The sequence below is a fragment of the Bufo gargarizans genome, chromosome 1 (genome assembly GCF_014858855.1).
Source record: "Bufo gargarizans isolate SCDJY-AF-19 chromosome 1, ASM1485885v1, whole genome shotgun sequence".
Classification (NCBI taxonomy): domain Eukaryota; kingdom Metazoa; phylum Chordata; class Amphibia; order Anura; family Bufonidae; genus Bufo; species Bufo gargarizans.
In genome coordinates, this window is record NC_058080.1 from 289190197 (window position 1) to 289203058 (window position 12862).

Here is a 12862-nt window from a genome sequence, read left to right on the forward strand (position 1 = left end):
CAAATGCTGGAGATGGAGACTTTAAAAAAACTTATGGCAGTGGCTGTCCCACAGTAAGTGGTTCCCAGCCGCCACTACTTTTCCGGGCGAGCCATCCACGCCCTGCACAAACAAGTGGCTGACAAAACTAGGTGTGCACTGCGCAACGCCATCTGTGGCAAGGTCCACATAACCACCGATACGTGAACCAGTAAGCACGGGCAGATACGGTATATTTCCCTAACTGCATACTGGGTAAATGCATTGGCGGCTGGACCTGAGGCAGATAGCAGTTTGGCGCATGTCCTTCCGCCACTGAGGATTGCAGGACATTTCTCTTTGCCGCCTCCTCCTCCTACTCCGCTTTCTCCTCTACTGCCGCCTCATCTGGTCAGCGTAACACCTTCACCACCAACTTCAGAACAGCCAGGGGAAAACAACAGCAGGCTGTTTTGAAACTCATCTGTTTGGGTGAAAAACCCCACACCGCGCAAGAGCTGTGGACGGGCATGGAACAACAGACCAATGAGTGGTTGGTGCCACTGAGCCTCAAGCCCGGCCTGGTGGTGTGCGATAATGGGCGAAATCTCGTAGCAGCTCTGGGACTAGCCGGTTTGATGCACATCACTTGCCTGGCACATGTGCTGAATTTGGTGGTGCAGAGGTTCCTGAAAAATTACCCCGATATGTCAGAGCTGCTGCAGAAAGTGCGGTCCGTCTGTGCACGCTTTCGGCGTTCTCACCCTGCTGCTGCTCGCCTGTCTGCGCTGCAGCGTAACTTCGGCCTTTCCGCTCACCGCCTCATATGCGACGTGCCCACAAGGTGGAACTCCACCTTGCACATGCTGGCCACACTGTGCGAGCAGCAGCAGGCGATAGTGGAGTTTCAGCTGCAGCACGCACGGGTGAGTCACTCTGCGGAACAGCAAAACTTCACCACCAACGAGTGGGCCTCTATGCGGTATGTGTGTGCCATGTTGCGCTGTTTCGAGTACTCCACCAACATGGCCGGTGCAGATTACGCAGTCCTCAGCGTTACTATCCCACTTCTATGTCTCCTTGAAAAAATGCTTCGGGTGATGATGGAAGAGGATGTGGCACAGGAGGAAGAGGGATCATTTCCACAGTTATCAGGCCAGTCATTCACAAGTGGTTCGGAGGGTGGGTTCCTGCACCAACAGAGGCCAGGTACACAATTGTCCAGCCACAGCACAGTTCTGGAGGAGGAGGATGATGATGATGAGGAGGAACCGTGTTCACAGCAGGGTGGCACCCAAAACAGCTCATGGGCATCACTGGAGCGTGGCTGGGGGGATACAGAGGACCTTGATACACCTCCCACAGAGGACAGCTCGTCGTTGCCTTTGGGCAGCCTAGCACACATAAGCGATTACATGCTGCAGTGCCTGCGCAACGACCACCGAGTTGCCCACATTCTATCCAGTGCTGATTACTGGGTGGCCATCCTGCTGGATCCCCGCTACAAGGACAATGTGCCATCCTTAATTCCGTCACCGGAGCATGATCCGAAGATGCGCGAGTACAAGTGCATGCTGGGGATGGCATTCCCACCTGACTCAGTGGAAGCACAAGGCGAAGGCAGAGGAGAAGGAAGAAGTCTCCAATGCAGCTGGGGCACAGCCAGTAATAAGCCCCAGTGGCTATCTGAATGGTACACAGTCTAATGTTGATCGAAATGGACAATTTCAACCAACATGATCATTCGTTAGTCAACCGGTGACAGATCATTATCATCAGAAAAAAAGTAGGCCATGTTTGATATTTCAAAGAAAGATTATTCATGGACAAAGGATCTTTCTTTGGAAGAATGTTTCCAGAAAGAGCTTTCGTTCATTTTCCGATTTCAATGAACATATATGGGCAGTTTGAACAACTAATATGGACTAAAATGTGTTGGCTATGTCTGGGAGTAGATTGTTCACCAGATGAGTGTTTGTAAAATTGCTGTTCAGCCATCAACCTACTTTTACTATCAAATCAGATAAGTTGTATCTCTCAAGTTTATCACTTTTGGAGGGACAGTTTCTTTTTTTTTTACCCAAATCCCACTCTCTCTTTTTACATGTCATATGCGACCTAAAATATATACAGCATTTTAGGCTTATGAGTATCTCAATCTAGGTCACTTTTTTGAAGATCTGATAATAAACATGGGGATGCAATGGAGTTCACACACACACCACCACATCTATAATGCAATTTTATATAGCTTTTTTATTTTCTTTGAGATAACTAAGAACCTTAGAAGAATGTAAGAGCTCTGTTGGGGAAGAGATATTAGTCCCATGGGATTCATTCATGTAACATGCAACAACTGGTCATAGATATGATAGCAGATCTCAAGTTTACAAGGATACAACAGATCTAATGTAATGATTAAGGACATGCAGTTTGTCCGAAACGTGTTTACAGTCTAGGGGTGCCGTGATTATTTGTATTTGCTTGCTGTACTCAACAATAGAGGATCGTCACAGCTTTCAAGAATGGTGCTGGTTTTTACTTGATGGATTACAAAAGGTCGGGAATCGGACTACAACCGTGCACGTCTGGAACAAAAAAGGTTCAGGTGAGCTGGAGCTTACTTTTGCAGCAGATTTAATGTCTATGGGGCTGCCGGATGACCCCTGTAAAACTACCTACAAGGCAAATAAAGATCTGACAAGTTGGACTTTGTTTGGATTTTGCACTTTCTTGAGGTGTCAGACTGCTCCTTACCTTTACTCCTTTTCTGGCTTCAACCTTTTTGTCTAAAGCAATTTTCCATTTAGTTTACCAATATTCCTTGTAATGAACGCCTCAATACACTTTCTCAGCTTCAGTACGATTGTTATACAGCATTTGTAGTGCCCTGGAGCAAGGGTACGTTGGACTATGGACGTTTCTGGACATTTACCCCTACTGTTACTATGGAAAGCTTACAACTGTATCATCAATTCACTACTTTATTGCCCTTTAAAGGGTTACCTTGCACTCAGATTTATACTGTTGTGTGCACGTATACCAGGAAAGGCCAACCTTCGGCTCTCCAGCTGTTGCAAAACTACAACTCCCAGCATGCCTAGACTGTCTACAACTATCAGCCTACAGCAGGGCATGGTGGGAATTGTAGTTTTTACAACAGCTGGAGAGCCGCAGGTTGGCGATCCCCGATGTATAATGTTTCATATTGTTGAACTGCATTTTATGTTTATTGTAATATATTCTATTCATTTGCACTGGTATTACACTATAGCTGCACTGCACTGTGGAAAAGTTTAAAGGGGTTTTCTGAGATTTTTATACTGTCGACCTATCCTCAAGATAGGTCATCAGTATCTGATCGTTGGGGTCCAACACCTGGGACCCCTGCCAATCAGCTGTTTGAGATGGCATTGGCATTCCTGTGAGCGCTGCGGCCTTCTCCGTGCTTACCAAGCACAGTGTCGTACATTGTAAGGCAGCCCCAATGAAGTGAATGGAGATGAGCGTGATACTAAGCATGGGCACTATACAATGTAGGGTGTTGTGCTTGGTAAGGTGCAAGAAGGCCACAGTGCTCACAGGAGCGCCAATGCCTTGTCAAACAGCTGATTGGTGAGGATAGGTCATATGTATCAAAATCTTTGAAAACCCAGAATTATATTGCACTAAAGAACCATATTTTAGTGCAACATTAAGTATATACTAGCTTGTATAGACTCACATTATTAATACGTATCTCTACATTTCTTCTTCTAAACCTGAATATTGTGGTATGCCCAGCAATTTGTCCCAGTGTTGGTAAATTTATCAGAGTTATTGTGTTTTATGTAGAACATCTATTTTAATTACTATATTTGATGTTTACCAAAAGGTGTAATAATAAAGTTAAAATGATGTTTCCAGGACAGAGTAGTGTGTCCCCTGGGGAGAGGCAAAGAAAAGCTTATCCATCCAGATATCCATCCAACTGGTCATCTCCATGCTACAACCTGGCAAGTTCCTAACCCAAGCAATTGCCCACCTGCTATTGCTACTGTTAGCGTGAACAGCAAACATACTAAATGTACAGATGTAAACAGCTGCACCAGGATGATCACTTTAATATGATTTGTTATATTATTGTAATGTGTTTTTATTATATTAACGTATTAAGGCAGCTAGTTAAGATAATGGTGGCTACATCTGTAAGTGTTGGTCCACTCTATGGCTGTTATAGCCGGACAATGACGGATTACCCAACATTACCAATGCCAACATCCCAGGCCTTACTAAAGTTAATAGGCGGCTGGGTACACAGAGCTGAGTAGCTTATGTCCTTCTTTGCTCTCATACTCAGATTTTGTTGCAGTGTCTGCCATTTGCTGCTATATCTAATGATATAATGCCTAACCCTGAGCAAGCACAAGCTGCTGCCAAACATTGTTTCACTGAACGTAAGGACAAGGGGTGGAGTGAAAGTATTCTAAGCCAAACAAAAAGAGAAAACCGCGCTGCTCAGAATAGGCATAAATTCACATTAGGAGTAAAAATCTTTGTGATGTTATTCCTCAGTATCCTGCGTGGGTTATCACAAAAGTCGATGCTCTAATCTCCTAGAGAACAGAAGAAATAGCCCGACATAGTGAAGTGCTGCCAACTGAGTTTAAATATAAGGATTTATTCTACTCACAAGATCCATAAAACAACAATCATAAAAAGTGCACGTCCTCTCATCAAACGCCCGACCGGGGTTTCGCCTCCTCTTCATCAGGGGCACCTGTGGACTCATCTACATTGCTTCTTTTTCAAGATAATGTGGGAGTTACCACAACCTCGATTCACATGATTATAACATAGAAAAATTCCCCATTCCCCATATCAGTTATAAAATTCCAATACAATCATTTCACATACATAAAAACAAATACTGCATTTAAAAAAACTTTTTTCTCACAGAACTTCAAAAATTCATCAAAATACCTCTGTCTCTTCCTCTTTTAGGCTAGGTCTACACGACGACATTTGTCGCGCGACAGATAGGGCACAACTACACTGCAACATTTGTCGTGCGACATTTTGTTGCAACAACGTCGCGCAACACTTTTTATAATGGTAGTCTATGGTGTTGCACTGCGACATGCTGCGACAAGACAGTTTTGCGACTGTTGCAGTGCGACACCATAGACTACCATTATAAAAATTGTCGTGCGACAAAATATCGCGTGACAAATGACGTCCTGTAGACCTAGCCTTAGTCATATGGTTGATTACACCCATTCATCTTCTACTCCATTATTCTCTCCTACACCACAAAGACTTTACCTACACTCCCCCACCGTCCTCTCAGCTCCACTTATCGTTCACCGCACCAGCCTCAATATGGACTTTAGTTTTTACATTTTGCTGCACTTATCCCCTTCTAATAGATATCCAAATATACATAACCCCACATAAAATATACATAATACCATTTTCTTTTTTCATTGCATAAAATAACCCACATTATGGGTTATTTTAGAAAAATGTCACACCATCTTCCCCATATGGTTACCAAAGTCACAGATTCACAATTCTTGAATGTGCTGCATATCAATGGCAAACCCATATTTTATTTATCTATTATACAGGCTTTTATGTCAAATTCAACATTTAAACCATCAGGGTACAAAGTCCCCAATTTATAGATCCATTCGACTTCTTTTCTATTTATTCTATTCAATGGATCACCCCTCTCCAGTTATTATGGACCTGTTCAAGTCCAATAAACCTCAAACCTCCTAGGTTTTTGTTATGTTTTTTTTTTTTAAGTGTGCAGAGACATTATGTGTATCTAATCCTTTTTTTATATTTCGTATACGTTCTTGAATTCTGACTTTTAGTTCCCTAGTAGTCCGTCCTACATACTGGAGGCCACATGGACACTCCAGCATGTAGACAACACCCATATGTTCACACGTAAGTCCTCCCATTATTTTATGAGTGGTACCGTTGCTCCTAGAAATCACTCTCTTTTTTGCACAGTTTATTTTCTTTCAGACGATTCTTACATGGTAGGGGTACTTTCACACTAGCGTTTTTGTTTTTCGGCATTAAGTTCCGTCCTAGGGGCTCTATACCGGAAAAGAACTGATCAGTTTTATCCCAATGCATTCTGAATGGAGAGGATTCCATTCAGGATGCATCAGGATGTTTTCAGTTCAGTCTCTCTTATGTTTTTTGGCTGGAGAAAATACCGCAGCATGCATAAATTGGGGACTTTGCACCCTGATGGTTTGAATGTTGAATTTGACATAAAAGCCTGTATAATAGATACATAAAATATGGATTTGCCATTGATATGCGGAACATTCAAGAATTGTGAATCTGTGACTTTGGTAACAATATGGGGAAGTTGGTGTGACATTTTCTCACTTGCAAGATAGATATCATAATGTGGGTTATTTTATGCAATGAAAAAAGAAAATGGGGTTATGTATATTTTATGTGGTATGTATATTTTATGTGGTGTTATGTATATTTTATGTGGGGTTATGTATATTTGTATATCTATTAGAAGGGGATAAGTGCAGCAAAATGTAAAAACTAAAGTCCATATTGACGCTGGTGTGGTGAACGATAAGTGGAGCTGAGATGACGGTGGGCGAGTGTAGGTAAAATCTTTGTGGTGTAGGAGAGAATAATGGAGTAGAAGATGAATGGGTGCAATCAACCATATTACTAAAAAGAGGAGGAGACAGAGGTATTTTTATGGATTTAAGGCTAGGGCTACACGACGACATTTGTCGCAACAATGTCGCGCAACAATTTTTATAATGATAGTCTATGGTGTTGCACTGGGACATGCTGCGACTGCGACACGACAGTCGCAAAGAAACACTATCCAAAATAGATTTTTCTGCGACTGTCACGTCGCATGTCGCTGCACGACACCATAGACCATAGTTATAAAAATTGCAGTGTAGTTGTGCCCTATGTGTCGCGTGACAAATGTCATCGTGTAGCCCTAGCCTTAAAGGGATTCTGTCACCAGTTTTTGACCCCCACATTCAAAAATATGGTTATGTGCATGGAGCCCTTGTGATTCCTAATGTGGTCTTATAAGCTAAATCTGTAGGCTCATTTAGTGTAAAAAAACTTTTTATCTAACCTGTCATTCATCTCGGTAAGGTGCCCAGGGGGTTGCTCATGTCTTCCAGATGCTGCCCGCACCCGCCGCCGTTGGTGCCCAGCTCCTCCTTTGCTGTCATCAGCGCCGCCTCAGAATCATTTGCTACTCCTCCGGCTCTCCCTCACTCCCCCCTCCTTCTTCTCTAACATCCCGCGCGTGCGCACAGGCCTGTGCCTGATGCGCCCGTGCGGACTTCTCCGTTCGGCTTCACTGAGCGAAGTGCGCATGCGCCGGCACTTCGCTCAACCTCCCGATGACCTGAAGGCGCACTTCGCTCAATGAAGCCGAACGGAGAAGTCCGCACGGGCGCATCAGGCACAGGCCTGTGCGCACGCGCGGGATGTTAGAGAAGAAGGAGGGGGAGTGAGGGAGAGCTGGAGGAGTAGCAAATGATTCTGAGGCGGCGCTGATGACAGCAAAGGAGGAGCTGGGCACCAACGGCGGCGGGTGCGGGCGGCATCTGGAAGACATGAGCAACCCCCTGGGCACCTTACCGAGATGAATGACAGGTTAGATAAAAAGTTTTTTACACTAAATGAGCCTACAGATTTAGCTTATAAGACCACATTAGGAATCACAAGGGCTCTATGCACATAACCATATTTTTGAATGTGGGGGTCAAAAACTAGTGACAGAATCCCTTTAAAGTTATGTCAGAAAAAAGGTTTTTAAATGCAGTATTTGTTTTTATGTATGTGAATATGTTTGTATTGGAATTTTATAACTGGGAAATTGGAATGGGGAATTTTGCTATGTTAGAATCATGTGAATCGAGGTTGTGGTAATGCCCACATTACCTTGAAAAAGAAGCAATGTAGATGAGTCCAGAGATGCCCCTGATGAAGCGGAGGCGAAACCCGGGTCGGGCGTTTGATGAGAGGACGTGCACTTTTTATATGATTGTTGTTTTATGGATCTTGTGAGTAGAATAAATTCTTATATTTAAACTCAGTTGGCAGCACTTCACTATGTCGGGCTATTTCTTCTGTTCTCTAGGAGATTAGAGCATCGACTTTTGTGATAATCCACGCAGGATACTGAGGAATAACATCACAAAGACAATCCTTTTTTACTCCTAATGTGGATTTATACCTATTCTGAGCAGCGCGGTTTTCTCTTTTTGTCAGATTTTCAGTTAATTGTGAAAGGTGTCCACCTCAAAACAAAGACCGCAGCGCAATCAGTGAACATTGATTCAGGACTGCAATTTTGTTGCAGATTGATTGTTAGTTTGTCCTGTTTGGTTTTGTTTTTTTGTGTTTTTTTGGGTGTGTTTTAGTTTTTCTTTTTGTTTATTTAGTTAGGATTGGGTGTATTTGTTTATTTGTCCCTGTATTTTATCTGAAAGTATTCTAAGGTCTCTTAAGCACAAGGCCAAGAGCACCATTCCTACAAAGTAAAGGATATCACAGGATCCTAATCTGTTATTTCTTTCCTTTATACATGCAATTTGAGAAAATAAAGTTAGATTAGTCATGAATTTTGTTTATACAGAAGATAAGAGGCGAGAAGATTAGTTTATATATGAATGATGTCACCTCAAGTAATAACAGACATCAAACACGAAGCAGATTCTCATGTCAATTAAATATATCCAACGCTTCTATAGCTTTGTTTCAAAAATCGACAATTACTCAAAAAATTCCATTGTCAAATATGCTGTTGGATGAAAAGATTTGTTTAACAAATTCATGTAAAGCTGGGGATACACCTTTTTGTTGCATTTTACACCTGTAGTAGTTTACCGTTTTGGACTAGAGCTGTAGCTCAATAGTTAACATCAATTAAAGGTGCTACAAAAAGTATAGGTGCAGTATAGGTACAACTCCAGCCTTACTGTCCGAATAATATAACTAATTTTTTTTTATCCAAGACTTTTCCTATATCTGTTGGAATATACCGTACTATATATTTGAAGGCTGGAAAAAAAAATAGTATTATATACAGTACAGACCAAAAGTTTGGACACACCTTCTCATTCAAAGTTTTCTTTATTTTCATGACTATGAAAATTGTAGATTCACACTGAAGGCATCAAAACTATGAATTAACACATGTGGAATTATATACATAACAAAAAAGTGTGAAACAACTAAAAATATGTAATATTCTAGGTTCTTCAAAGTAGCCACCTTTTGCTTTGATTACTGCTTTGCACACTCTTGGCATTCTCTTGATGAGCTTCAAGAGGTAGTCACTTGAAATGGTTTTCACTTCACAGGTGTGCCCCGTCAGGTTTAATAAGTGGGATTTCTTGCCTTATAAATGGGGTTGGGACCATCAGTTGCGTTGTGGAGAAGTCAGGTGGATACACAGCTGATAGTCCTACTGAATAGACTGTTAGAATTTGTATTATGGCAAGAAAAAAGCAGCTAAGTAAAGAAAAACGAGTGGCAATCATTACTTTAAGAAATTAAGGTCAGTCCGAAAAATTGGGAAAACTTTGAAAGTGTCCCCAAGTGCAGTCACAAAAACCATCAAGCGCTACAAAGAAACTGGCTCACATGCGGACCGCCCCAGGAAAGGAAGACCAAGAGTCACCTCTGCTGCGGAGGATAAGTTCCTCCGAGTCACCAGCCTCAGAAATCGCAGGTTAACAGCAGCTCAGATTAGAGACCAGGTCAATGCCACACAGAGTTCTAGCAGCAGACACATCTCTAGAACAACTGTTATGAGGAGACTGTGTGAATCAGGCCTTCATGGTAGAATATCTGCTAGGAAACCACTGCTAAGGACAGGCAACAAGCAGAAGAGACTTGTTTGGGCTAAAGAACACAAGGAATGGACATTAGACCAATGGAAATCTGTGTTTTGGTCTGATGAGTCCAAATTTGAGATCTTTGGTTCCAACCACCGTGTCTTTGTGTGATGCAGAAAAGGTGAACGGATGGAGGAGGTGTGATGGTGTGGGGGTGCTTTGCTGGTAACACTGTTGGGGATTTATAAAAAATTGAAGGCATACTGAATCAGCATGGCTACCACAGCATCTTGCAGCGGCATGCTATTACATCCGGTTTGCGTTTAGTTGGACCATCATTTATTTTTCAACAAGACAATGACCCCAAACACACCTCCAGGCTGTGTAAGGGCTATTTGACCATGAAGGAGAGTGATGGGGTGCTGCGCCAGATGACCTAGCCTCCACAGTCACCGGACCTGAACCCAATCGAGATGGTTTGGGGTGAGCTTGACCGCAGAGTGAAGGCAAAAGGTCCAACAAGTGCTAAGCATCTCTGGGAACTCCTTCAAGACTGTTGGAAGACCATTTCAGGTGACTACCTCTTGAAGCTCATCAAGAGAATGCCAAGAGTGTGCAAAGCAGTAATCTAAGCAAAAGGTGGCTACTTTGAAGAACCTAGAATATGACATATTTTCAGTTGTTTCACACTTTTTTGTTATGTATATAATTCCACATGTGTTAATTCATAGTTTTGATGCCTTCAGTGTGAATCTACAATTTTCATAGTCATGAAAATAAAGAAAACTCTTTGAATGAGAAGGTGTGTCCAAACTTTTGGTCTGTACTGTATATAATATAATATACAGTATGTACACACGCCCACACAAATACTTACACGTTACTCAGCAGAACTGGCGGGATTTCCAGCCCTGAGAAGTAGCATCTGAGGGAGGGAGCCAACGGACCTGAAAAGAGAGAAAAATGTTAAGAATGGAGGGATACATCAAATGGTTCAAAATTAAAATGACTTAAACTTCCCTATGGTGAATTATTAGTATTTTAATAACATATTTTTACCTAAATAGTGATTGTAAAAGGAGTCTGCTTTAGGATGGTGCCTTATTTTGCCCTTTCCTCTTGCACACACAACTGCTCGGACCCTCCATTCACCACCAAGCCAACCATTCAGCTCTGTACGGAAGCAATATCCACAAATTGGCAGAGAGACATGGAGAGGACCAATGCTGAAACCATGGATGCCATAACAGTACCATGACTAGATACTGACTATAGGGCGACTATTGTAAACAATAGTCATGTGAAATACAATAGTAATTAATTTGCAAACACAAACAATTTTTATGTAATAAACTTAAAATATGTACATTACAATAGCCCACATTTGATTATATGAGTATTCCCAACTTATAAAGTGATAGAACACCAAATAGAATATATTAACTGTAAGGCAAAAATGTGAACCCAGCCTAAGATATATTCTGAGGGCCGGGCACATTTTGAGTCTCATTTTGTTATTATTCTTTTCATCAGCAAAATTGCCACAAATTATACAGGATAGATCACATAGTCAGAGAAGGAGGAAACAATGGTATCAAATTTCAAACTTTCGGCAAGTACAGTGTAAATATATGCGCCAGTAATTTTAGCAGACATTCCTCAGAATACGCCATAAATGTCTGACAGGTCCAGGTTACACCCATAGACAAGTGTGGTGCGCTCTCTGGAAGGAAAAAGTACCCATTTTTTATACCAATTCTGAACAACCCTTTTGATATTAAAATGTACATTTCCACATTGTTTTTTACATATTTATTTACTTTCAAACCTTGAGTTAAAAGCTGAACTAATGGAAATGATTGCGCCCAGCTCATGACTTCAGAATGTGCCAATCTGGGGGTTTAGAAGAGGAGAGTCCCACCGTTTGGACCACGTACGAAACAAGGACAGAAATATGTTTGTCACCTCTAAGCATAAAAGCTACATCACTTTGAGAATTCCATTGGAGATATATGTTAGGAGTACTTTCAGATGAAGGAAGGCTTGACATTTGCAGCTGTATAGGCATGCAGTAGCATATGTCGCCCTCCAGTACCCCTCGTGACGTACATTTTTTTTGTTGTTGCAGGATTCCTCTTTATAGGAAAATAAAGCAGACTATGCTCTGCAGTGGCGTAACTAGAAATGACTGGGCCCCACAGCACATTTTTGAAGGGCCCCCAGCACTGTTTTTGCAACCCCCTCCTCCTGTGCAACCTCAACTCCCGTAGCTAGTCTAGATCGCTTTCTCAGATGAAGCCCAGCAGCCGCTCCATCAGTTTTCTACATTTTTATACTGTATATAATGTTTTAGTCCTCCTCCTGGGTGGGCCCCTTCTGAGTTTGGGCCCCAAAGCAGCTGCTTCCCTTGCTTCTCCTATAGCGTGTAGCTCTCCTATGCAGTTAGAAAAGTATACTGACATATCTGCCTGTCTACAATGCTATAAAATACAGGTTTGGCATCCCCACCCCCATCTAGAGGAACCTGTGAAAGGAATAAAGTTTACTTTTAAGATAAATAATAAAATGCATGTTTTAAATCCAATAGTGTAATCAAATGGGAAGTATAACCCTAGAGTAACTGTTGTATGAGTAAATTACTCCCCTAGGCACACTAAAGGGTCTCAGTAATTCTACTCCTGTTTTATGTCTATACACTACTATTTGGAATACATAGGGGGACATTTATCATTTGAGATAGTTCTTGTCACTTTTAAGTCTGGTCAATAACATGTCTGACGTGAGTGCAATGCGGTTTACACCTATATGTGTAAAAGTAGACTGAAGAGTTGCCTGGCGTAGGTTGTGACTTTTGCAAAAGTCGCACATAGTAAATGAGCCATGATCCGAGTCTAATCATACTTTTAGTTCTTAAACATAGACTACTTTCAAAAGTTATGAGGAATACCAAATGTTTCAAAACTGACATAATGACGCAGAAAACTGTGTACTTGCCAAGACTTGCGACTTTTTTAAGCCACAAAACTGACATATCTGATTTTATACATGCCCCCCAT

At 41.9% G+C, this 12862-nt stretch overlaps 1 protein-coding gene and 1 long non-coding RNA gene across 3 annotated transcripts in view; one reads left to right on the forward strand and one right to left on the reverse strand.

The window, feature by feature from the left end:
• Positions 1–12862, reverse strand: part of RBPMS (RNA binding protein, mRNA processing factor) — a 238605-nt gene that overhangs the window by 33848 nt on the left and 191895 nt on the right. For both annotated transcript variants that reach the window (XM_044304518.1, XM_044304512.1), the window contains one exon: positions 10684–10753. In XM_044304518.1, coding sequence (XP_044160453.1) covers positions 10684–10753 — 70 coding nt within the window. The remainder of the gene's footprint in view (positions 1–10683; positions 10754–12862) is intronic.
• Positions 1–12862, forward strand: part of LOC122945452 — a 31776-nt gene that overhangs the window by 8175 nt on the left and 10739 nt on the right. The window lies entirely within an intron of this gene.